Source organism: Sphaeramia orbicularis, chromosome 8 (assembly GCF_902148855.1).
Source record: "Sphaeramia orbicularis chromosome 8, fSphaOr1.1, whole genome shotgun sequence".
In the NCBI taxonomy this organism is placed as follows: domain Eukaryota; kingdom Metazoa; phylum Chordata; class Actinopteri; order Kurtiformes; family Apogonidae; genus Sphaeramia; species Sphaeramia orbicularis.
The window spans coordinates 23,630,662-23,653,428 of NC_043964.1; the positions used below are offsets into that span (position 1 = coordinate 23,630,662).

The 22,767-nt window shown below is 37.5% G+C and overlaps 1 protein-coding gene and 1 long non-coding RNA gene across 4 annotated transcripts in view; one reads left to right on the forward strand and one right to left on the reverse strand.

The window, feature by feature from the left end:
- The window catches only part of cacnb1 (calcium channel, voltage-dependent, beta 1 subunit), a 67,718-nt gene extending 48,581 nt beyond the window's left edge, over nt 1–19,137 (forward strand). Inside the window, exons 8-15 of one of the 3 annotated variants that reach the window (XM_030142010.1) lie at nt 5,600–5,680; nt 7,050–7,108; nt 7,187–7,296; nt 8,458–8,466; nt 9,825–9,976; nt 10,056–10,151; nt 14,994–15,179; nt 18,522–19,137. In XM_030142010.1, the coding sequence (XP_029997870.1) occupies nt 5,600–5,680; nt 7,050–7,108; nt 7,187–7,296; nt 8,458–8,466; nt 9,825–9,976; nt 10,056–10,151; nt 14,994–15,179; nt 18,522–19,055 (1,227 nt within the window). In that variant the 3' untranslated portion in view covers nt 19,056–19,137. Of the gene's footprint in view, nt 1–235; nt 265–5,599; nt 5,681–7,049; nt 7,109–7,186; nt 7,297–8,457; nt 8,467–9,824; nt 9,977–10,055; nt 10,152–14,993; nt 15,180–18,521 lie in introns of all 3 variants that reach the window. The other 2 variants (XM_030142012.1, XM_030142011.1) reach the window with 2 other exon arrangements.
- On the reverse strand, nt 17,933–22,182 carry LOC115424639 (uncharacterized). Its single transcript, XR_003936114.1, has 2 exons — nt 22,123–22,182; nt 17,933–18,981 (listed from the first exon to the last, which is right to left on the reverse strand). It is a non-coding gene; the product is annotated as an uncharacterized LOC115424639 (long non-coding RNA).
- Nucleotides 22,183–22,767: the final 585 nt, after the last annotated feature.

A 22,767-nucleotide genomic window follows, 5' to 3' on the forward strand; every position in this document is an offset into this window, starting at 1 on the left:
TTTCTGTGCTTGTCAGCCGAGGAGAGGCGTTGAGGCAACTGATAGACTCTGAAATGGCTGCTGCTGCATATCAGTCTAAATCTATTTTAAAATGAAGCCACAGTGGACTCAGTCTGTTTCAATCAATAAACAGCTCCTCTCCCAATCCCCTCCCTAACCCGAAACTGTCAATAACTAAACATGCTCTTGTGTTTTTGTGCTTTTTCTCTCGCTTTTGTGTGGAATGAAAACGTAGGTGGCCCAGCTAAACAGAAACAGAAGTCGGTGAGTGTTGTTTGTTTTCTAACGAAACTAACCTCTAACATTTTATCTCTGTCTCCCCATCCTCTGTTTCTTTATCTTACACTTTCCTTCATGCGGTAATAAGAAATCAGCCCGGTTTATCTCTGCTGAATATCTTAAGCTTCATTTCCCATCTTGGCGATTTTTTTTACCAAATCTTCACAGGATCATTTGTAAATCACGCCGATGCCTCTGTGGTTTCAGTGGAGCTTGAATCACAGCTGTCACTGTGCAGATGCAGGTGCAGATCCAGCCCAGACCCTGTTAGTCAGTGTTGAACAGTAACACATTCTGACATGCTTTCATTTCCATTTATGACAGCTGGTTTGATTTGTTACAGAGACACACAAATCACTTTTTCAGCACAATTTGAGTCGCATGTTAAGGCTCTGAGACCTCAGAGTGAGGACAGCCGTTACACAGGGCACTGCAAAAAGGGAAATACAAGAAAACAAAGTAGCCTTATTTCTCAATAAGTATGTATTAGAAATGTAATATTTATCATTTTGTTAATAAGATAGTTAAGTCAATATTGAGCTATACAGTATTTTGCATAATATCCCAGCAGAGGACTGTTATTGTGCTTCTTTTAAAGGGGTTGTATGTAGTATTGATATTCCAAACTCTCACCAGCAGGGGGAAGTCACATACCAGAACCACCAATGAAGCTATGCTATGTATCCACAGACTGTATTACTCACGGAATAAAGTATAAAGCTCATTGTTTACACACATCTGTATTACATTATCATCAAGTTTTCTCCCACAAAATATAACTCATAGCCACATATTTTAACGGTCTGTCAAAGTAACACTGTGTCTTATAATCTTCATGTGCTGAATCAGCTGATATTATAGCTCTGTTAGCTTAGCTCTGTTAGCTTAGCTCTGCATTTAGACTGAAAACAGTCACAGCAAAACCACAAATCACGTCCGTTTTCAGTACAGTTTGTTTTGTCAATAGAAGCACAAAAGATCTGTTTGGAATTGTCCAAACAAGGTCAGAACTGTCACAGTTTTGTCTGAACTGTGGATCAACAAATGGCAGCTTAGCAAAGATAATAGCATCCCATAATAACTTTATACCTTCATAAGCCTCATAATCAAACTTCCCTTCATATCACTTATTTTCTTTGACTCTGAAAGTTATTTCTCATTGGATCTCATCCCATCTTTGATGCTTTGGTCAAAGGCTCCATGGTGTTAGTTTTCCTCACCATGGGAGACCAGCAGAGTGACTCACTACTCCCTCTAGTGGCCACATAAATCCTCTAGCTCGTTGGTGTAAATAAAATCAGTTCATATCTCTATAATCCAATACATTGGCATTTTACTCAGAACTTCAGAGCTCTTTATTCTAAACACTGTAATAATAATTTTAAGTCATTTTTTTTAATATTTGAAAGTAGAAATTCTACATATAGCCCCTTTGAGAGTCAATTGTACAATTTTTCAAGTAAGAACATTATGTTTATCATAAATGTCTGTGTTTTCAGTGCTGGTAATAAGCGCTACTTCCTTATATTTTTCTAATTTTAAGGCCATTTATGGTTTTTCAGTGGTTAAGCTTTTATTCCACTATCAAATCTAACCAAGCAAAATTTGTTTACTCAATTGGATGATTTTTCTGCTTAATACACAACAATCTGATTTCTTTCAAGGCCTGTTTTTGCAGCATGTTATGAACAACATGACTATATTTATATTCAAGAGTTAAACCTAATTTCATCTTAATGACTACTCTAGAAAAATAAAAAATAAAAATGTAAATTTGTGCATGTTCTTAAGCAGTTCAACTCTGTTTAAGATAATTTACTACACTATTTGCTATGGTTAATACAGGATTCTACATTAATTTTCCTCTATCATCTGCCACTTCGTTATGTTACCATCCCTGTTACTCACCACACTCTGCTAATGTTATTCAAAACCAATGAGAACTATTGTTATGCTCAGTGCTCAGTTCTGCCCCTTTAGAGACAAGAGCCATTTGGAAACTTTTGTAATATATATTTTTAGCTTGTGTGAATACAAATGAGGTAAAATGAGCTTCGGCCGCTCTGCTTTATGTAATGTAATGTAGTAAAACGGGGCACTCTAGCACTATCTCCAGCCTGAAGAGCGGCACAGCTCACAGAGGAGGGGGCGTGCTTGGATTATGGATATATAAAGAAAAAAAAAAACACATCCAATTTGCTAAGGGGATAAAGGACATGTGACTGTTTCGCCCTGCTCACTCTGAAAAACACATGCTTATGGAGTCATCATAGATGAATTATTCCTGTCATGATTCATAATGGATGAATAAGAGCTGAGTTCATGGTGCAGTATGGATTGTTTGTGTGTGGGTGTCCTGTATAAGTCATCATGTCAGCTATAGGTTTATCCATTTTTATACATGAATGGCCCTGAGGAAAACTGCAGACTATAGTATTTGTACTGTAAGCTTTTCTCAGATTTTAAGCCCACAAAGATAAAAAGTAGTCTGCACACTGACGACTCCAAGTAGGACGTTTGATAACTTCTGGAACAAAAATGGAGCTTTTTTCACAGAGAACAATAGACCTTTTTCACAGCAGACACAGGTGTATCATTAACAATGGCTCTGTTCTATTCAGGCTGTTCTAGATGTAAAACAGAGTAGGAATTATAGTCTTTGTACACATTACCACAGCCAATTTACAACCCCAAATCCAAATAAGTTGGTACTAAATGTAAATATAAACAGAATGGAATGACATGTAAATTTCATAAACCCATATTTTATTCACAACAGGACATAGAAAGCATGTTTAAACTAAAAAAATGTACAATTTTAAGAAAGAAAAACAAGGCCATATTGAATTTGATGGCAGCGACATTGGGATGGAGGCAACAAAAGGCTGGAAAAGTAAGTGTTACTTAAAAGAAACAGATGGAGGAACATTTTGCAACTAATTCACTTAATTTGTAATAGGTCAGTAATAAAAACAGCATCTTAGAAAGGATGAGTCTCAGAAGTAAAGATGCACAGGTTGACCAATCTGTGAAAAAACTGCATCTGCAAATTGTGGAACAGTTTCAAAAGAGTGTTCCTCAATGTAGAACTGGAAGCAGTTTTTTTTTTTGGTTTTTTTTTTTGGTAAAATGCTCTTTGGAAATATGCACTTGTAACACATTATAAGTCAGAAAGATCTCTATGTAGAATTGACCTAATTTAGTTTTGCAAGTTAGTTTTCATGAAGTAATCATCAATTTGAAAATGTAAATGATTAATTTTACATTTTAACAGTAATACTGACGTTTGGATTTGTACGTTAATCTTCTGTTGCAGCTGTTACAATCTAATAATCATGTTATTAATGAAGAATCTTCCGCTTTTAAGCTTGACTATACAAAGCCGAAGTCCCGCCCCTTCTGGTTGTGTCCCATGGGATTTTCTTTCGGGAAAAAAAAATTAGCTTTACAGTCAAAGAAGACAGACAAGTTCATTTTTGATCCTCTGTGAATTATGCGTCATTTACACATATGATGTTTGCCGATTTAAAAGATGGTTTTTCATGTCATGAAAGTCACAGTTTGTGTTAAAACTGTTGCAGTATCAGACTGTGAAAATACATAAATAGAAATATCACACACCTCAAACTCATGGAGGTAACGTCATCGTAACTGTCTCATAGTCTGAAGATGTCGCTGCAGCTTCAACTTGACAAGGCTGGAATGATTTTCACCTCTTTTAATACTCTCTCACCTCAGTCTCAAAGATGGAAATAAAATGTGCCAAAGCATCAGTTGTTTTGGCTTGTAAAATTTTCCCAAAAATCATATGTGCATAGTGACACACCTGAGATAAGACTGAAAAATTGTCTGTCGCCATTGACCACCGTTTATGTTTTTCTGAGGATAGGCCCCATGGGACGCAGCTGAAGGGGCTTTGGTTCTACTGTGTATACAGGTCTGAGGCCACATTTGTGCCCTGTTATTAAAATGATGGTGACTTTTACTCTTGTTTATATCTATTGAATCAGTGTGTAAAAATCCAAGAACAGAAAGTTATATCTTTTATTGTAATAGAACTACTTTCCACCATTATAAACAGTTCTTACTTCTCAAAAACCACCACAGCTTGGTCTTTTTGTGCTACTATAAGACATCTACACTGCCAAAACCTCTGAAAGCTGTCATCAAAAAGCCTCACCCTCTTCTTTCTTCTATAAGTCCTGAAATGTATCCAACTAACTGGCCTGTAGCTATTTCTAATAATAAACATAACATGCTGCATACTTTTAATACCCCTTGGCCTAATATACAGGGTGTCCCATAAGTCTCCATACATAAGAAAAATAAACGTTTCTTGACATAAACCATTTTTAATTATATAATATGCTCTATATGACTGCCATTTTGTCGGGAACACATTTCAATGCGTGTCCTCCACTGCTGAAGAACTATAAAGAAGAAATATAAAGAAATACATGTTAGAACCATATGTATTATGTCTCCTATGTATGGAGACTTATGGGACACCGTGTAGTGTAAGATTCTGATGAAAGACACTGCCCTACAATTTAGATTAGATTGTCTTTGTGTAAAACTTATTACATGATGATATTACAAGATGACAACCACTTCCTCCAGAAAAAGCAGAAGAATTTTAAAATGACATTTATTTGTGTTTATTAAGATCATTTAAAAGTGTAAAAAGGATAAAAATCTGAATAATATTTGCTTTGCACACACTGGTGTTAATGGATTAAACCAAACTGACACAGATTTTTACATTAGCACCTTCAGAAAACTGCATTTGTTTAAGATAATCAGCATAAACCGATCCATCTGGGATGAGGAATGTGTTTCGAGAATAAATGAAAATAGCAGACGAGGTGCTGAAGCAAAAAGAAAAAGATGAAAGTGCAAAGAATGACGTTGGTGTTGGAGCATTATCACAGTCACGAGAGCTCTCCTGACACTCCGGCATCTATTTTAATTATGGACACCTTAATTATGTGAGACTGCAGACTTAGAAATAGAACTAGAGAGTGCTTGGGCTGAGGAATTGATCGCTGCTTCTGAACATTCATACGCAGTCAATAAAACAAATGGATTCCAGCGTCTGAACGCCGCCATCTATCAATCTGACCATTCACACCAAGGAAGGAGACAGAGGGGAGGGGTTTGGGGAGGTGTGGGGGGGTTGTGTTTGAGTTAGTGTTGATTGATGTTCATGTCTGAGTCTGTGTCTGCACATCCATGAGTCTTTTTCATACTTTGATGGTGTGTGGAGTTTGTTCGGACACATTTCGACACCGTGACTCACTGGTGTTTGGGTTGTTTTCAGATGGAACATGTCCCCCCGTATGACGTGGTTCCATCCATGAGACCCATCATCTTAGTCGGGCCGTCACTCAAAGGCTACGAGGTAAGGAGACAAATAAAAACATGAGCCTGTTTGGTGCCTCATTATACACCCATATGATCTTCTATTATATTGACATATAGGTAGAGCTCTAAAAAATTGAGTGATTCATAATTTTACAAGAAAGAAGAAGAAAAAACTCAAATGTTTTCTTTAGCCTGTGTGACACCTGTATAGAAACAAATTTAGACTCAAAGCAAAAACTGGAAACTCAGATGTGACAACATACAGCAGGTATGGCCAGAAAGATGCATGACAGATTTTAAAGTTAAAAACCAGACGATAAAGATGCGAAATGCACAGCAGATGGCGTAAACAGGAAGACTGGGATGTGAGAAATAACAGATAAATAAATAAATATAAGAGCAGCTTGAGGACAGTAAAAGTACAAACATTGTGCATTATTTGTGGATAAATTACAATTTTTAAAAAAATTTAATGAAGCTGGAAATGACTGGAGTACCATATTAACAGTGAATATATTACAACAAATAGGACGCACCAAACCGATTTATGATTTAGTCATTTTTCACATCAGTGAAAGAAGCAAAAAACTCCATTAATCATCATATTGGATATATTACACAGCGCCACAAATACAAATGCAGGCAATCTTTACAGGACATCTAACTATAGCTAATTTGTCCCTTGTAAGCTTTCAAAGTGGTTCTCAGATAAAACACATTTATAAATATTTTTTATACAAGAATCTGCATGTAACTTTGTAAAAAGGACACGAAAATTACATGCTACTATTTTTTCAAATATCTTTTTATTCTCTCACAGGTACGTTTTGGGAATCAAACCAGTTATGCTAGGCAGAGTGTTTCACAAAAATGACCGCTGTTGCAAAATCACTCACAATTTATTTGTGTTTAAATGGTCAGGTTCTGCATGTAACAATATCGGACACGATGGGTTCTGCGCGAAACCTGGAATAAGACTCCCAATTCATGAAAAACCCGCAGGTCTGGATTAGAAAAACCACTAGGGTCTTCAAATTTAACACAGTGTCTTTATTTATAGCGGTATATAAGACCATTTCAAGCCATGTTTTCAAGATCATTTTGGTCCTATTTTTGGCCCCAATGTTTTATTAATAATTCATTAATTTTGGGATGGCTCAGAGCAAGAGTATTTTTTTTTTTTTCATTTATCTGAGGTCATCATTAGGTACATCTTGGGGGGAAATATGTCTAAATTTCTCTTATATTATTGGGTCTAAAATGCTGGCAAAGTACCAGGTACCAAAATGAACCCAGTTTCATTGACGCACCCATCTCTACATTCCAATACATTCGTCTCTTTGGCATAACTTTAAAGCTTTTTATTCTAATGAATAAATGATATTGTGTGTGTTTTGTGTTTGTAGGTGACAGACATGATGCAAAAGGCGCTGTTTGACTTTCTGAAACACAAGTTCGAGGGCAGGTAAAACTGAGCATCTGTTAGTCCCAGACACTGTGTCAGCTCTTGTTTTAATACACTAAGCCGGGTGCTCTGTTACAGGATATCCATCACACGGGTGACAGCAGACATCTCTCTGGCCAAACGTTCAGTCCTCAACAACCCCAGTAAACACACCATCATCGAGCGCTCCAGTACTCGCTCCAGCCTGGGTAAGACCAGCAGCAGCTTCAGCCGCCAGCTCACAAACCACCAACACCATGAGGAGAATTTCAGACCATTAAGTGTGATTTTCCAGGGGTGTTTTAGGGAACTCCACCCCTCTGGTCTATCTATATATTTCTACCTCTGATGAATTATTTTTATCTCCAGTGGTGACAAAATTGACCTCCCCCTTAGAATGATTAATGCGTCTTCACCAATAGACTATATAAAATACCCAACATAAAGATATTTTTAAAGCAACATGAGGACAGACTATAGTGCAAACACAATAAATTTAGAAATGGACTTGGACTCTGTCAGCACTCAGTAGAAATGACACCACAAACACCATCCTGATCCATTCACAGGTTTTCCGAAAGCCTCCTTAGTCTATTTCAACATGAAAACTACAGCTCTATCCATGTTACTGAAAGGGGGATTTAAGTCTGGCATGTGAAGTAAGCATTTAATCTTTTCTTGTCCTTATGTGTCCTCAAAGGGAAAGGACAAGGTGTGAGTTATAATTCTGAAAAACTTGTGAAAATATTCCTGCAAATCCAGTGGTTAAGATCAAGCTCAATTTATTGGCAGCAAAAAATAGCCTGAGATCCTAAAAATCCTTCAAAAACGCACACACACACCCTCATTTTTTCACAAATCACACCCCAGTACTGTTATTAATATTAATACTACATTAAAGCTCAGATAGTTATATGTTTATGATAAATACATTTATATTCATCACGTGACATCCATTTAACCTCTGTCACTACCACTGTGTTTCATATCATGTTTACAGAATGTGTGTTGTAACAGCCATGTACAAATCAAATTAAACATATTTCATACCTAAAATAAGAAGAAAATGAAATGTAAATGCCAGGAAGTTGAGACAATAATATGTAAGTAGTATGGAAAGCATGAAAAGATGATCATTTGAGTTTCAGATTGGCGTTTTTAATGTGCTAAACCTGTGCATTACTCTGTTTCTATATTGTAATTCCTTGCTAGACATGGACAGGTTTTTCCCGTTTATTCCTGCGCTTTATTCCTTCCTGAGTCTGATCTGGCCTCCTCTCTCTCTTCATCTTGTCTTTTCCTGCCCTTCGCCCACCCGCCCCCTCTTATTCCCACCACCCATTTCTTCCTCCACCCTCTTTTTGATTCAGACGTACTGGGTACGTATGCTCTCCTTCCAACAGAAACAATGAAAACCTCTCTCCTTCTTCCTTCCTTCCCCCTTTTTCTTCTCACAATATTCATCATCTGCTCATACTTCATTTGTCTGCCTGTCTGCTTGCCTGTCAGTTTCTCTGTTCCTCATACTTCTGTGTGACAGCCTGTAGTCTGGAACAAAAAGAAAACCGTTACAAAACCAAAGTGGGAGCTGATCCGTGGGAGGGCGGACGCTAGCTCCATAACTGCGCGCAGAGAGGGAAGCTGATACCTTCCATACTGCTCTTGCCCTTATATTCTGACCTGCAGTGATCCCTTGCTACGCTATATGTGTATAAGCCGTCAGCCCCGTAAAGTCTGGAAGAATTTGTTAGGTGTTTGCTGCAGTTAAAGCCCGTTTTTTAACCTTTTATTGAGTTAAATGGAAACCTCAGCCACTATTTCTTCACATAAGTTAAAGTTCCCATCTCTTATCACTTTGTGGAGGCCCTGTTTTCCTGCCTCCACGTTTAATTCTCTATCCTCCCGTCCTCCGGAGGCTGTTAAACTGTGCACAGGCCTGCTCTCTCTGCAGATTGCTTTGCCCCTGTTATCTCTCACCACTGCTGGAATGGCGGCGCTCAACCTCGGAGGAGCTGAGGTTTGACCAAACCGACTAGAAACATTCTAGTTGTGGTTTTAATCTCTTCCTTTCTCACACGTCAAGAAGCTCCAAAATAAAAAAAAATAATAATTAAAAAAAAGGGGGTGGGGGGGTGGGGGTGGGGTAACTATGCTCCAAACTCTAAATATCAACCACTTATAGGCTGTTGTTGAGGAACAATGAAAACAAAACGCCCAAGCAGTTTACAGACTTGAGTGATTCACCTGAATAATTATTGCCGTGCCTATTAGCGCTAACAAAAACTAATGTTCCACTCCATTTGTTCGATTAGGGTTTTTTTTGTCTTGTTTTGTTTACATGGTGAGAAAGTGTGCCCTTATTATTAGTTATTCCAAGTGCCAAATGCATTTCATTCTTAAGTGCCTCCTTCTTTCACACTTTAAAGTAAAAAAAATAAAAAAAATTATAAATAACACAAGGGTGCAATAAATGAACGGAGGTGGCAACAGAATGACGATGCTGCACTGCTCCATTTAGCTGTGCATAAATGGAACTGAAACTGTGATATGATCTAATTCATGCGCTTGGAACTGTTTTTTATTTTCAGATATTTGACATGCATGATGAGTACTAACACGCTGGTGATATACTTGTTGCAAAGTGAAGAGAATCTGTCCACTGTAGCTGCTAACAAGAGGTCTATATCATTGTTTTACTTCCTTTTTTAAGTATATTTTCTGTTTCCTGGGCCTTTAGCGGAGGTACAGAGTGAGATTGAACGCATCTTTGAGCTGGCCCGAACCCTCCAGCTGGTCGCTCTGGATGCAGACACCATCAACCATCCCTCTCAGCTGGCTAAGACCTCCCTGGCTCCCATCATTGTTTATATCAAAATAGCTTCGCCCAAGGTAAAGCAAGGAATTCCTCTGTTTTCCAATTATAACGGCATGTTTAAGAACAAAAACTGATGGTGTTTTCTCCCTCCAGGTCCTGCAGAGGCTCATTAAATCCAGGGGAAAGTCCCAGGCTAAACATCTAAATGTGCAGATGGTGGCTGCGGACAAGTTAGCTCAATGCCCACCTGTGAGTAATCCTATCAGTGCATCAAAATCTAAATAATTCAGGTAAAATGCAGTTTCTTAGCTTTTCAGTGTCATGAGATATGATCCATCTGGACATTCAGAGGCTCTGTATCGAATGCAGAAACATCACTTCGATGCTGATTTACAAGTAAAACCCATGTAGTTTGATGTATAGACACTTATTTTTATCAGTTAATGATTTATTTTGCTGAAAAAGCCACTTTTTCTTCAATTTTCTCTGTTTTGACATAATGACCTCTGAATTTACTCTTGAGCTTTTATGAACATCCACATGGTCAGTAAATTAAATACAGGAAAATACCTGATTTTTTAATTTAAAAAATGTGAAATGCAGAGAAAAATATAACAAATCTGATATCTGGTGATATATCTCTTAGAAAATGTTAATAGCAGTGAAAATACATTTAAAAGTCTCCACAAAAGTAGCTCTAACGGTTAAGTTAATTAGTAAACATGTTTTTAGACTTTACTTGACATATATGTAATAGAAAGTATACAAATGAAAATCCTGTCCAAGAGAGCAAAATAATGCAATATCTCACTTTATTTTATTGTGAACATCTGCTCTGTATGTTCTCCACACAGAAACTAATGCAAAAATGCAGCACATAAACAGTCCCATTTACATCAGTTCCACATCTTTATGAAATGAAATACAAATCTCCTCCAACTCCAATTGAATATTAGTTGACTCAACTATGCTTACCATTTCAACTAATCAATTGCACAACCTCAGTATACAGTACTGTGTAAAAGTCCTAGTACAACATTAGGTTTTACACTTAACATGTCTTTAACCCTTTTGTTCAGACGACATGAGCTTTATGTCAGAAATTTTCTGATATTTTATACCAGGTTTCATTCAACATGTCAGGTGTTTCTAATTTTTTGTGCTGCTTCTTGTCATGGGGTCAGAGCTCACACTAAATAGTGACTTTAACCTTTACACCACATTTAATTCCATTTTTGTGTTTCTATTAAGCCTGTGGACATATTTCCTGTAAGAAAAGAGAATGAGAAACAAAAATGTATGCTCATTTCAATCCTGCAAAAACAACAAAGCTTAAGGTTTTGAACAGTGTTATATATCCTCCTGAGACCCAGGAATGCATTTTTGTCCTCTGTAGTGGAGTTTCATGGCTTTACTTTAAAAAAAAAAAAAACGTGTCTGAAAGAACTGTTCCATCATGCTGTTTCCAATCAAAGCAATTACTTAATGTAAAAAAGCAAAAAATTTTAGTCATGGGAGGATATGTACTAAAAAAGATGTTTGCTAGGTCCTTTCAGGTGAATTGCCAGTATTAAAGGAAGGCTCAGTTGGGCTTTCAACTCTAAATACAAGTAAAATACGTGAGAAACATGTGGCCCTAACCAGAAAAATAGATTCCAGTTTAATACTAGATCAGCAAGGGTCAGAACAGGAGCATCGTTGTGTTTGATAAAATATCTATAGTGACAAAGCTAAATCCAAAACATCATTTATAAATTCTACAGCCAAATAAAACTGGAAAATATAAGCTACGTTAAAAAAAGTAATCTTTAAAGGCTTGGCAATCTGTGGTTTTCTTGAATCTGTAAAGCTTTTTATCTGTCTGACAGAACACGGGGAACCTGCCAAGTCTCTGGGGAGAGAATGTCTATGAAGGAGTTTCTTTAAAAATATTCACCCCCGAATCACTACAGACCATCTGCATCAATTCCCTCATTTGCGATGAATGACTTCGTTCACAGTCACAGTCTGCCTGACTTTGTTTTGTAAAGTTTTCTTTTGGCAGCGCTGGAGGTATATTTGTGTTGTGGAGCCCATTATATTGCACTGAGGCAATAGGATAATATATCAAATTAATCCCATTAACTGAGTTTTGCTTTATGGAAATTTTGAAAAATGCCTAAAACACAAAATTATGATAATTCAAGATTATTCCTCTTGCTCAGACTCAAAATGCAATCTGTTCACTTCTTGTGGTATATTAATTGACTCATGTATGGCTATTGGATCCGATCAAGCGGTAACACGTGGATACATTTGGTGTTCATCAGTCTCTGTCATGTAAGCAGAGTAACTTATATGCATGTGTTATACATATTTGAGTAGGTATTTATAAGAACTTTAACATTATGTATAACAAAATTTAGGGAGGTAAAATTTTTAAGTGAAAAATGTCAAATTACTGCTCAGTAAAACGTGCACGTAAAACGGACATCAATTTTTTAAGCTGTACAAACATTCAAAACATGCATTTCTCGACAGAAATTGATATCAAGTAGGACAAAACCTTTTAGATATTCTGTTCAACAATGCTAAAAATACATTTTGGAGCAAAATATTGAAAGGTCTCTGTTTTATTGACATGAAAATGTTGTAACATGTGGACAGGCTGCCATAGTAACACGTGGATGACTCTTTACCATTGTATGCATCACCCAAAATGTTGACTTATTTTTTTAAAACAACCCAGATATAATCACAATGGTTTATTTAATGTATTTAATACTAACACAGTGTTACTTACAACTTGTGGTCCATACTGATATAGGTAAATTACAAATATAGTGTAATTTCTCAGTAATAATTCACAGTTAATCTTTTTAAATGTGACCAGTGTATGAATTCACAAACTTCATCATTCAGAACTTTAATTTCTCAAAGTAATAGACAGTCTTTTGCATGTTTTTTTTGTTAATGTAATGCAGCCTAGCAGAAGGTTCGGAACTTCTCCTGTACTGTGTAAGTGGTATTTTAAAAAGGATAACAGTTCCATAAAATAGAGATTTTTAGCTAAAAAATGAGCCCACTTGATAAATGATGTGTGCAAATTTACTTTTTCATGTTGATGTTCACTTTCACTTGAGTATTTTTGAGTCATTTCATGGAATTAATCATCCGTAACATCAAGAAAACAGATGAGACTCTCTATCCAAATCAACCAGCTCTATATTCAAGATTCAAGAAGTTTTGTGTCTTATACACAGCAGTACTGAGCAATGAAGTTCTTACTTTGCAAATTCCCTTCACATGACTAACATAAACAATTAAACTAAACTAAAATGGAATAAAGGAAATAAACTGTACAATTAAAACAACTTAAACCAAACTAAAAGGAAATCAACTGTACACTAAGTAAGGAAAAATAAATAAGTAAAATGAAATAAAGCGAATACTCTATACAAAGAGTAAGTGTATCAGGTGTATCATTCATTGTACTTCAAAAATACTCAAATCAGCCAATCAAATCATTCATGAACATGATTGAAGTGGCATGGTAAGAGTGACTGATTAGCTTTATGTCTCCCAGCAACTGTTTTTATTTATTGCAAAGCTTTACACAACAGCATTGGATGTCATTCCCTTAGTTTCCTGTTTTCTCTCTTCTCTTCCTAGTAAAAAAAATCCCCAGACACATATCCAAAAACAGTATTCGACCTTTATCCTGTGGTACTAACTGTAGTAATTATTTTTGTGCAAAAGTAGAACAAAAAATACACACAGCAGTGTAGCTCCTGTGCAGCTGTAATGTTTCGAGTAGAATTGCTCATTTTCAGAACTCTAGAGAAAATATCTTAAATACCCCAAATTCCTTGGTGTTACATCATGTGATCAGTCATACAAAAATATACATAATATATATATATATATATATAAAATTATTTTAGGACAAAAGAGGGATGGGCTTTTTGATCATGTGTATAATGTGTAAAAGTCAAGTTTAGAAGGTAAATTTAAGGTCTGTGCAAAAGTTTTAGGCCACCTTTAGTTTTGTTGTTTCCGCAGGATTGAAGTACAAGAAAATACAGGAAATATGTCCACAGCCTTAAAAGTCACACGAAAAACTGATCTCAAGGGGTTGTAAAGGTTAAAGTCACTATTTAGTGTGACCTCTGACCCTATGACAAGAAGCAGCACAAAAATTTAAAATATCTGACACGTGTTGAATGAAGCCTGGTATAAAACATATGAAAATTAATGCAGTAAATCTCATATTGTCTGAAAAAAAGGGGTTAAAGACATGTTAAGTGCAATAGGCGAACACACTAAATACTACCACTTTGGTTTATAGAAACTGTTTCTACCCTGAAGCATTTTTTTACTGATATGCATCCCTCATATATATTAGATTGGAACTTAATCCAGAGACTGAGAAATCTATATATAAGGACGTTAGAACTTTACTAAACCAACAAACATAATGTAGGATGGAGACTTTTGCACAGTAGTGTTGAAATGGATAAAGTGATGGTAAAATTCAGTCCATAATTTTTTGATTAAATTAGAGCTGAGAGAACTTTATTGATCCCTTGGGCAGAGCCCTCTGGGAAATTAAGCTTCCATTAGCAGTACAACACCATATGTACAGCTATAAGAAAAATTACAAGATAAAAAGGGAAAAGAAAATAATGATAGCATCAATAACTATTAAAACAGTAGTAAAAACAGGCAATTCTTTTTTTTTTGCTTGTTTTTTTTTTTTTTTTTTTTTTGCTTTTTATTGATTTCCAAGAGACAGACATACATAACACATCAACACTTACCACACTAATTGCACAATAAAATGCAAACTAACCTCACTGCACACACAGACACACCTACACACAAAAAACTATGTAAGAGAAAAATAAAATAAAGATAAATAAAAAATATAGTAATAATAGCACACACAAAGAAAAAGAAGAAAAAAAGGGGAGCTGTCACACTCAATAGCTTTACAGACGAGTATAATCTATTGTTGCTTGAGAAAGTATATTAAAGGTGTATAATAATAATAATAATAATAATAATAATGTCACAGAAAAGGCTCCTCATAATCAAACTGTTTCTGTGCAGGAGTTATTTGACATAATCCTGGATGAGAACCAGCTGGAGGATGCCTGCGAGCACCTGGCCGACTACCTGGAGGCCTATTGGAAGGCGACACACCCCCCGAGCAGCAACCCCCCCAACCCTCTGCTCAACCGCACCATGGCCACGGCAGCCCTGGCCGCCTCCCCCGAGCCGGTCTCCAACCTGCAGGTACAAGTGCTGACCTCGCTGCGTAGAAATATGGATCTATGGCCCGACATGGACGGGGCTATACCCACCGAGGGGAAAGTGGAAGAACACGCTCTCTGAAGTCCAGCGAAGGGAGAAGGGAGGGGGGGACTTTAACCCCGGCAACTCGACCCAAACCCATCACCCTGATCACACATAGATGCACCACCCATCTCCCTTCCCTTTAACACAATGAAAGAGTGCAATACGCTCAGTCACTTAAGCTGTATATAGAAACAAAACGCATGTAGATGAGGTTGCGATGATACACTGAAACACACCTACAGTATGCAGTCATTTCTTTCACATTATCAGCATCTTAAAGCACTTTTACAAATGTAGCAGCGCAAACCAAACTGCACAGGACTTACGGAATAACCCGAAAGGCACCTCTACCCCTGGAGCCCCCTTACATGTCACTGTAATTAAGAGTAAAATGATATCTCCTGCCCCCTCCCTGCCCTCTATGCTCCGTGGCCTCCTTTCTCCAGCACTTTTCATCTCTGTGAGGCTGAATCCGGTTTGCTGTCCTCCTCCTCCTCTGCGTTGCCATGGTACCGCCCCTGAAAACAGCAAGTCATGTCCGCCTCTTCAGACAGAAACGCTTAGTTTGGTGAATGCTGTTACTAACACCGCCCAGTTTGATGTGTAATCGGTTTAGAATTCACACCACGGGATACTTCCTCCCAAATTTAGTCATTTTGATGGGTGAAGTATTTCTGCTTTTTGACTGAAGCATGCTTTAAATCTGAAAATATTTACTACCATTCTAACTGAAACTTGTAATATTGTAGTTTCAAGCAAATAAGAAACGAACAATCCGAAAACTAAATACTAATGACGAATATCACGAGAAGAATAACAGAACAATAATAAAAATAAATATGAAACAAGGAGCAGAAGGAGAAAACTTCTGGCTTTAAGTGTCCAGAGTTCCACTAAAAATACTGTTGAAATGGCACTGAATTACAGATTTCTTCTTCTGATTTTAGTCATTAACGTCACACTGTACAGATGATGATACAATGACATTACTACTTCAAATGTATGCATAATTAAACTATAATGCAACAAACGTGATGATGCAGTTGACCTGTGCATGAGGAAATTTTCTCCATCCAGACCTCCTTAAATCATAATTGACCCCTGGACTAAAGGAACATGAATAATCCTTGACACATATTTTGACTTTATGATGAATTGTTCTTTAGTGGTCATGATTTCCATAAAAATACCCAAATAGTAAAAATATGGAGAATCAAACCCCTCTAATGATACGTAACATGTCTATATTGGCACAGGTATTATGTTTATTACTTCATAGACATTGTGGGGTGGTCATGCCCACAGGGGTCACCGGTGACCCAGTGGACATCCAGGGGCTACACAATTGAAGAGCCATTCATTTTCTGAACCGCTTCGTCCTCAATTACAGATCAAAATATTAAACATATGATTAGAAGAGAATACAGGATACATAAGACAATAATAGAAAAGAGTACAATAGCTTTATAAAATCTATATTAAAATGAATAAAAATCAAAGGAATATACAGTCATCTAGACTTACACAGCAATAAAAATTAATGAAGTCTTACAGTGCAACAAGAAAATAGTGAAAGTAATAGAGTTCATCTATTAAGTTTATGAAAAGAAAAATATTTTTACCCTGGGGTACATTTAGGGTAAATGTAACCTCTCATGATTTTTTTTTTTTTAACAGTTGTTAAATGCTGCTTATTGATGTTAAGCCTGGATTCTGGGCTCAACTAGACCTGAGTCCATGGATTAAAAAGTCCTACTTATTTTATATTCCTTAAATATGTCCAATTAAAAGACCATAACAGTAACTGACTCTACTGGAGACTCTACTGGTATTTATTAAGTTATTTAAAGTAATAAAGTCTGAATCACTCCTTCAGTGGTTGGAGGTGATTTTAGTCAAGGGAAAAACCAACCAGAGGGTGGCACTGTTGCACTGTAATACCACGGGTGTAGTAAATACTCAATAACTAGTCTTGAGTGTGTTGGTTGCAGGTTGAATGATCAGTTAGTGACTAATTTTTATTAATTTATTTATTTATTACTAATGTCTGTATGTGCATTGTGCAAACTGAATATGTGTTATAACAGACCTGTACTCAGATGCTTTTATACTGAAACAAACCAAGAACAAGCATTCAGACTCTTTACTTAAACACAAAAAAACTCCATTACATGTAAAAGTATCAGCACTGAAATATACTTAAATTATTTAGTTAAAGGTACTTCTTTGTTTCCTCTGGCTAATATGTTATCATGCTCGACATTAGATTATTAATAAGAAAATATGTATCAGAAATCTTGTTGCAACACGTTACTGTTGTTTCTGCTGGAGGTGGAGCTACCTTCAACCCCTTCATTTCCATTTTATGGAAGAAAAACAAATCTGTTTTTGTTTTGGAATATTCCTCTAATCTTTGGCTATGGGTGAAATATTAGATTTGATTTGACCATTTATTGAAATGAAACCATATGCGAGGTTGATTGGGTAAAATCCCTATTTGGTGGAGCTGTTGACAACTCATAGACTCATCTGAAATGTGATCCGACAGAACACTGCTTTGTGTAAGACGTCAGAAGATAGATAGGATTGGCAGTCACTGATTTAATCTGTAACAGTGTTTTGTATGTTCAAGGAGCAAAGTGGAGAAAGGTAAAAAGTAGAAAAATAAAAATGGAAATGGGAAAATGTAGTTGTTCTAGGCTGCACTACACCACTGGTTTATTTTTTATTTATTTAAAAGGGGACATTACATATTGATGAACATATCAATGCCAGAATTAGCCAAAATGCTACTTTACATCTGTAGTCCCTGGCTGGTCAGAAGAAACAACAATAACAGAAGAAAAACAACACAAGTATAGCTCTGAAACTCTTTCCCCTACAGAGGACGAAAATGCATTGCAGGATCTCAAGAGAATATAATAACATACAACATTAAATATTACACATATTGGCATAACATTTATCATTTATCAACACAGATCTGGTTCTTCTTAAGCCGTTGTTTGAAAAGGGGTTTGAATGCATTGAAGGTAGTACATTCTCTTCCTGCAGCTGGAATGTTATTCCATGTCTCACTACCCTTGACTGATAACACCTGTTTCCTGTATGTTGTGCGTCTATGAGATGTTGCACAATCTCCTTGAGGGGATTCTTATTGTGTCAGTGTTGATTGAAGTCTGTTTTGTGTGCACTGACTGATGCTAACCCTGCACTAACTGCTGTTGCTGTTTGTGTCTCTGCATGTTTGCTGTGGTGCATGGCCGTGACTCGCTGCAGGGGCCGTACCTAGTGCACGGCGAGCAGAAGCATGAAGGGCCCCTGACAGAATGTGGAGGGAGCAGCACTCTGCACGACTACCAGAGCGACCTGGTAGGGAAGCCTCAGCAGCAGCAGCAGTCATACCTGCGCTCATCTCGCGGGCAGCTACGAGGGGGGAGCGGCCGGGGTCTGTCACGGCAGGACACCTTTGACTCGGAGACCCAGGGCAGCCGGGACTCTGCCTACACCGAGGCCGGCGACTCCTGCATGGACATTGAAACCGACCCCTACGAAGAGCCCGAGCCCTACCGAGGAGGAGGGGGGAGTCGTCTGCATCTGGCGCAGCATCACGGCCGACAAGCATCCTGGGAAGACGAAGGCGCGGAGCCGGACCAGGAGAACCTGAACCACCCTCCGATGCCGAGCCAGATGCAGCCGCATGGACGTGCCAAGCTGAGGGAGCGTTACTGCCAGGACCCTGGGGACACGGGAGCCAACATGAGCCGCAACAAGAACCAAGACGACTGGGGGAGGGACGTCTACATCCGCTGAACATGCATCATAACACAGAGGCGAGGAAGGAAGCTACTGGACAGACTGAGGACAGAGAAAGAGAAGGGACGGGAGGGGGTAGGAGGGGGTAGGAGGGGTCAGTTTGGGTTCAGAAGGAACTGAAGTGTGGGTTTGGGGCCACGCCAGTCAGGCCGACAAATTAACCTGTTTACATCCCAGTACAATGTAAAGAAACACATCTACTGCCAGATGCCATTCTCATCAACTTCTTCTTGCAATTCAACTTATTTATGTTTAGAAAAAATAATATTGGTCTGTTTTTGTTTCCTATGTTAATACTGCATGAATATCATGGATTTCTATACTGACAGCACGAGGACAGTAATTGTTCCGATTGTGAATCTCTGATTGTGATTTGTACAACTCAGTCTCTCCTTCAGTTGTAGAGAGTGAAGGCTGGTAGAGCTGTAGTTTGTCCTGTCTGTCCTCTGCGGTCTTAAACAGGGTCTACTGTCACCATCCCCACGTTCAGTGTCAGGGTTACCTTTATTTCACTCAGTGCTTTTGGATTGGAGGGTTTTCTGCCCGTTTTAGAGATCTCCAAGTCTTTCACCTCCACTTTCTCATCACCCAGACCTTAAAAAAGCCAGTGGAGAGTTGCCATATTTTAACATAAAAAACACAAAACAACAAAGATTACACTCCAAAGATGTTTACTTCTTCCCTGACCTGGTTCAGCCACTGCACCCCCGACTATTAACATCCAACCCAGTCCTCCCATTTCTGTTTTTTCCTTTTCTTTGTGGGTGCTGAGAGCGCCTGGAGAATTCGCTTGTTTTGAGTGTGGTGCAGATCTAAAGCAGCACTGCAGTTGTAGTTGTGTGAATGAAACGTCCTGCCTTAGTCACTCCCACCCTGAAACACCCCCTTATTTCAAGAAAACTTCAATCACAAGTGCCGGAATGTCTCGCCAAGCCATGTCCACTATTGCCACGGTGGGATGTCTTAACTCTTGTTACACTCGTTTTCATACCATTTGTGTGTCTGTTCCTGTCTCGTGGCTACTCTGCACCGTAGCCCATACTGTCACTCCAGCACGTCGCTCATCTCTTTTCTTTGCACCAGCTTCGTCGTCTGTTTTTTCAGGGCTAATGGTTACATAAAAAAAATATATATATATTTGTGTGTGTGTGGCTACTCACTCCGAACTTCCACCCATACAGCTAGCTTGTCTGATATTAAACGCCACTCTCTTCTTACTCTTGATTTCTGACTGAATTAGTGTTGTTTTTCCTGTGGACATTTGCAATTTTTTTTTAATCTTCAGTTCTTGTGAGGTAGAAAGAGGAGGATCAAGTGGGGAGGGGGGGTAGGATCAACTTTGGTCTTTACTCAGTTATCTATAACAGAGAATCCATGAATGTCTTTGGCGGGCTGCTTTAGCCCACCCTGTCTTCAGTTGAATAAATAAATATTAAATAATGATCAGTAAATAATGTTATTGTTGCGTTATCGCAATTGTTAAAAATATGAAATAACATGTATCATTGGTGCCTGATTGTAGCTACATTTTGCTTTTTCTGCCTTTCATTTTTAATCTGTGGATAAATTCGTATTTTAATTAAAAATTTAATCAGAAAATGCCATTGTGTGACTTAATTGATATGGTGAGATGTTCAAGTGCACATACAAAATAGGTAAAAAATGGCTTTTAACCTTTTTTTACACACTTTATGTGCATACTCTTTGCTCATTTGTTGTGGTGTGTTTTATTTCCCTGGGAGCACAGTTTCTTTGTCAAAAACTAAACAATACAAACTTTTCTTCACACCAGCTGCCTGTAGAGCCTGTTCAGTCAAGATGCAGGGCAGGACCGACTCTACACCTGGAAACAAACAATACTAACATTGTTTACTTCCTTGGAAACATAGATTGAGATCATTACTCAGAAAAAGGTCAAAAAGGTGTTACAGCTCTACATTGTTCTGATACAGTAGCATACTCATATTACAGCACATGTGATCACACCTACCAAGGCTTTCAGTCTTTGGCGGAAACGTGAATAGAAAAAGACTCGGGTAAATGATCAAACTGTTCTCAGGATGTGGTTTTATTTTGCATGTTCAGTTCTGTTTTGTTATCTCATCATCTGCAACTGCTCTGACAGCGATGGAGGAAGTGTCACAAGCAACAAGTTTCCATCTGAAGACTTAAAATGACCCTTTAAGATGTAGTACTACCTTTACGGTGACTTTGAAATGCTTTTTTCCCTACATTTAACATTTGTTATTACTATATTATCCTCTTCATTTCGCATTTTTTGGTTAATATCATGTATTTTCTCATATTTAATTTACTCATCATGTAGATGTTAATTAAAACTCAGAGTAAATTCACAGGTTAGTATATCAAAACAGAGAAAACTGAAGAAATAAGTGACTAAACATAAAACTAAACATCTACATCCACTACAGTCTTTTGTCAAACTATTGGTTTTACTAGAAAATCAATGTTGCAGAAGATTACAGTTTTTCCACATTCACTATGGAACCTCTGAACGTCCAAATGGGTTAAATTGATAGGATTAGTGGTTTAATAGTTATTAAACATTTTAGATCAGTAGATGCTTTTTGTTGCTAGTGGTTGTTAAGCAGGGCCGGACTGAGACTCATTTTCAGCCCTGGAGTTTCATACCTCAGACCGGCCCACTTTAGATCACGACCGATTATTATTAAAATCATGCAATTCTAACCTTACATGTTAGGTCTACACACTGTTCTGCAAATCCTTCTAATTCAGTGTATTTTCTAAAATATTTCCAATTCAGCGCAAGTAAAGGTTGCTTCACAAATTGGATTTATTTCAACAGTGAGTGCACATTGACATCTCCAACATTATTATTCCTCACAACACAACAATAACAAAATCTGTATTTTTTTTTCTTATAAGTGTTAACATTTTTCAAACCTTTAAAATGTTTGAAATGAAATTAAAGTATAAAAATATTAAAAATTAAAAAAATAAATAAATAAATTAAGCTTGCTGCACTTTCTAATAACTATTATTTTGGTATCCTCTGCAACAAAAGATTTCCATCACAACTTACTTGCGGTTTGTTCCATCGATGCTATTGAAAACTTTTGGTACAGTGATATTAGGGGTTTGATGAGGATGATAAGAAAAAAATATGTGTATCCTGTGACTGAGGGTGAGCAAAGCAATCAAAGCTAACAACAGACTCCTCTTCATCTGTGTCATTTGTGCCTTGTGGTTCAGGGCTGTGCTGCTGAGCTGCTCCTCTGTCATCAGCAGACTCTGCTCTCCCTTTCACACTTCCTCCAGTTTCTCTAGACTCGCCTGCACCTGGATCACAATAAAAAATAATATCTACAGACATTTTGACTTACTGAACCAGTTCAGATCTTTACACTGGCTAAATATGCAGGCTTATTTAATATGACTTTATACTATTGCCTTTCAGTTGTGGGCTTTGTGTATTTACTGTCTCACTTTTAATAATAAAAATTAAAATAGGTCAGGACTATGGTTTGGGTCTAGAAAGTGGTTTTACGGGAACTGATGCTTGTTCACACAGTCTGTTCCAACAGCTCACCTTTTCCTTCCATACTGACAGGAACAATCCCCTCATCACTACTGGCTCCTGGCTCTGCTTCTGACACTAAAGCACAGTTTAAAAATGCTCATAATTGTCAGCACAAATCTTCTATTTTCAAAGCCTTGGTGTCAGTTT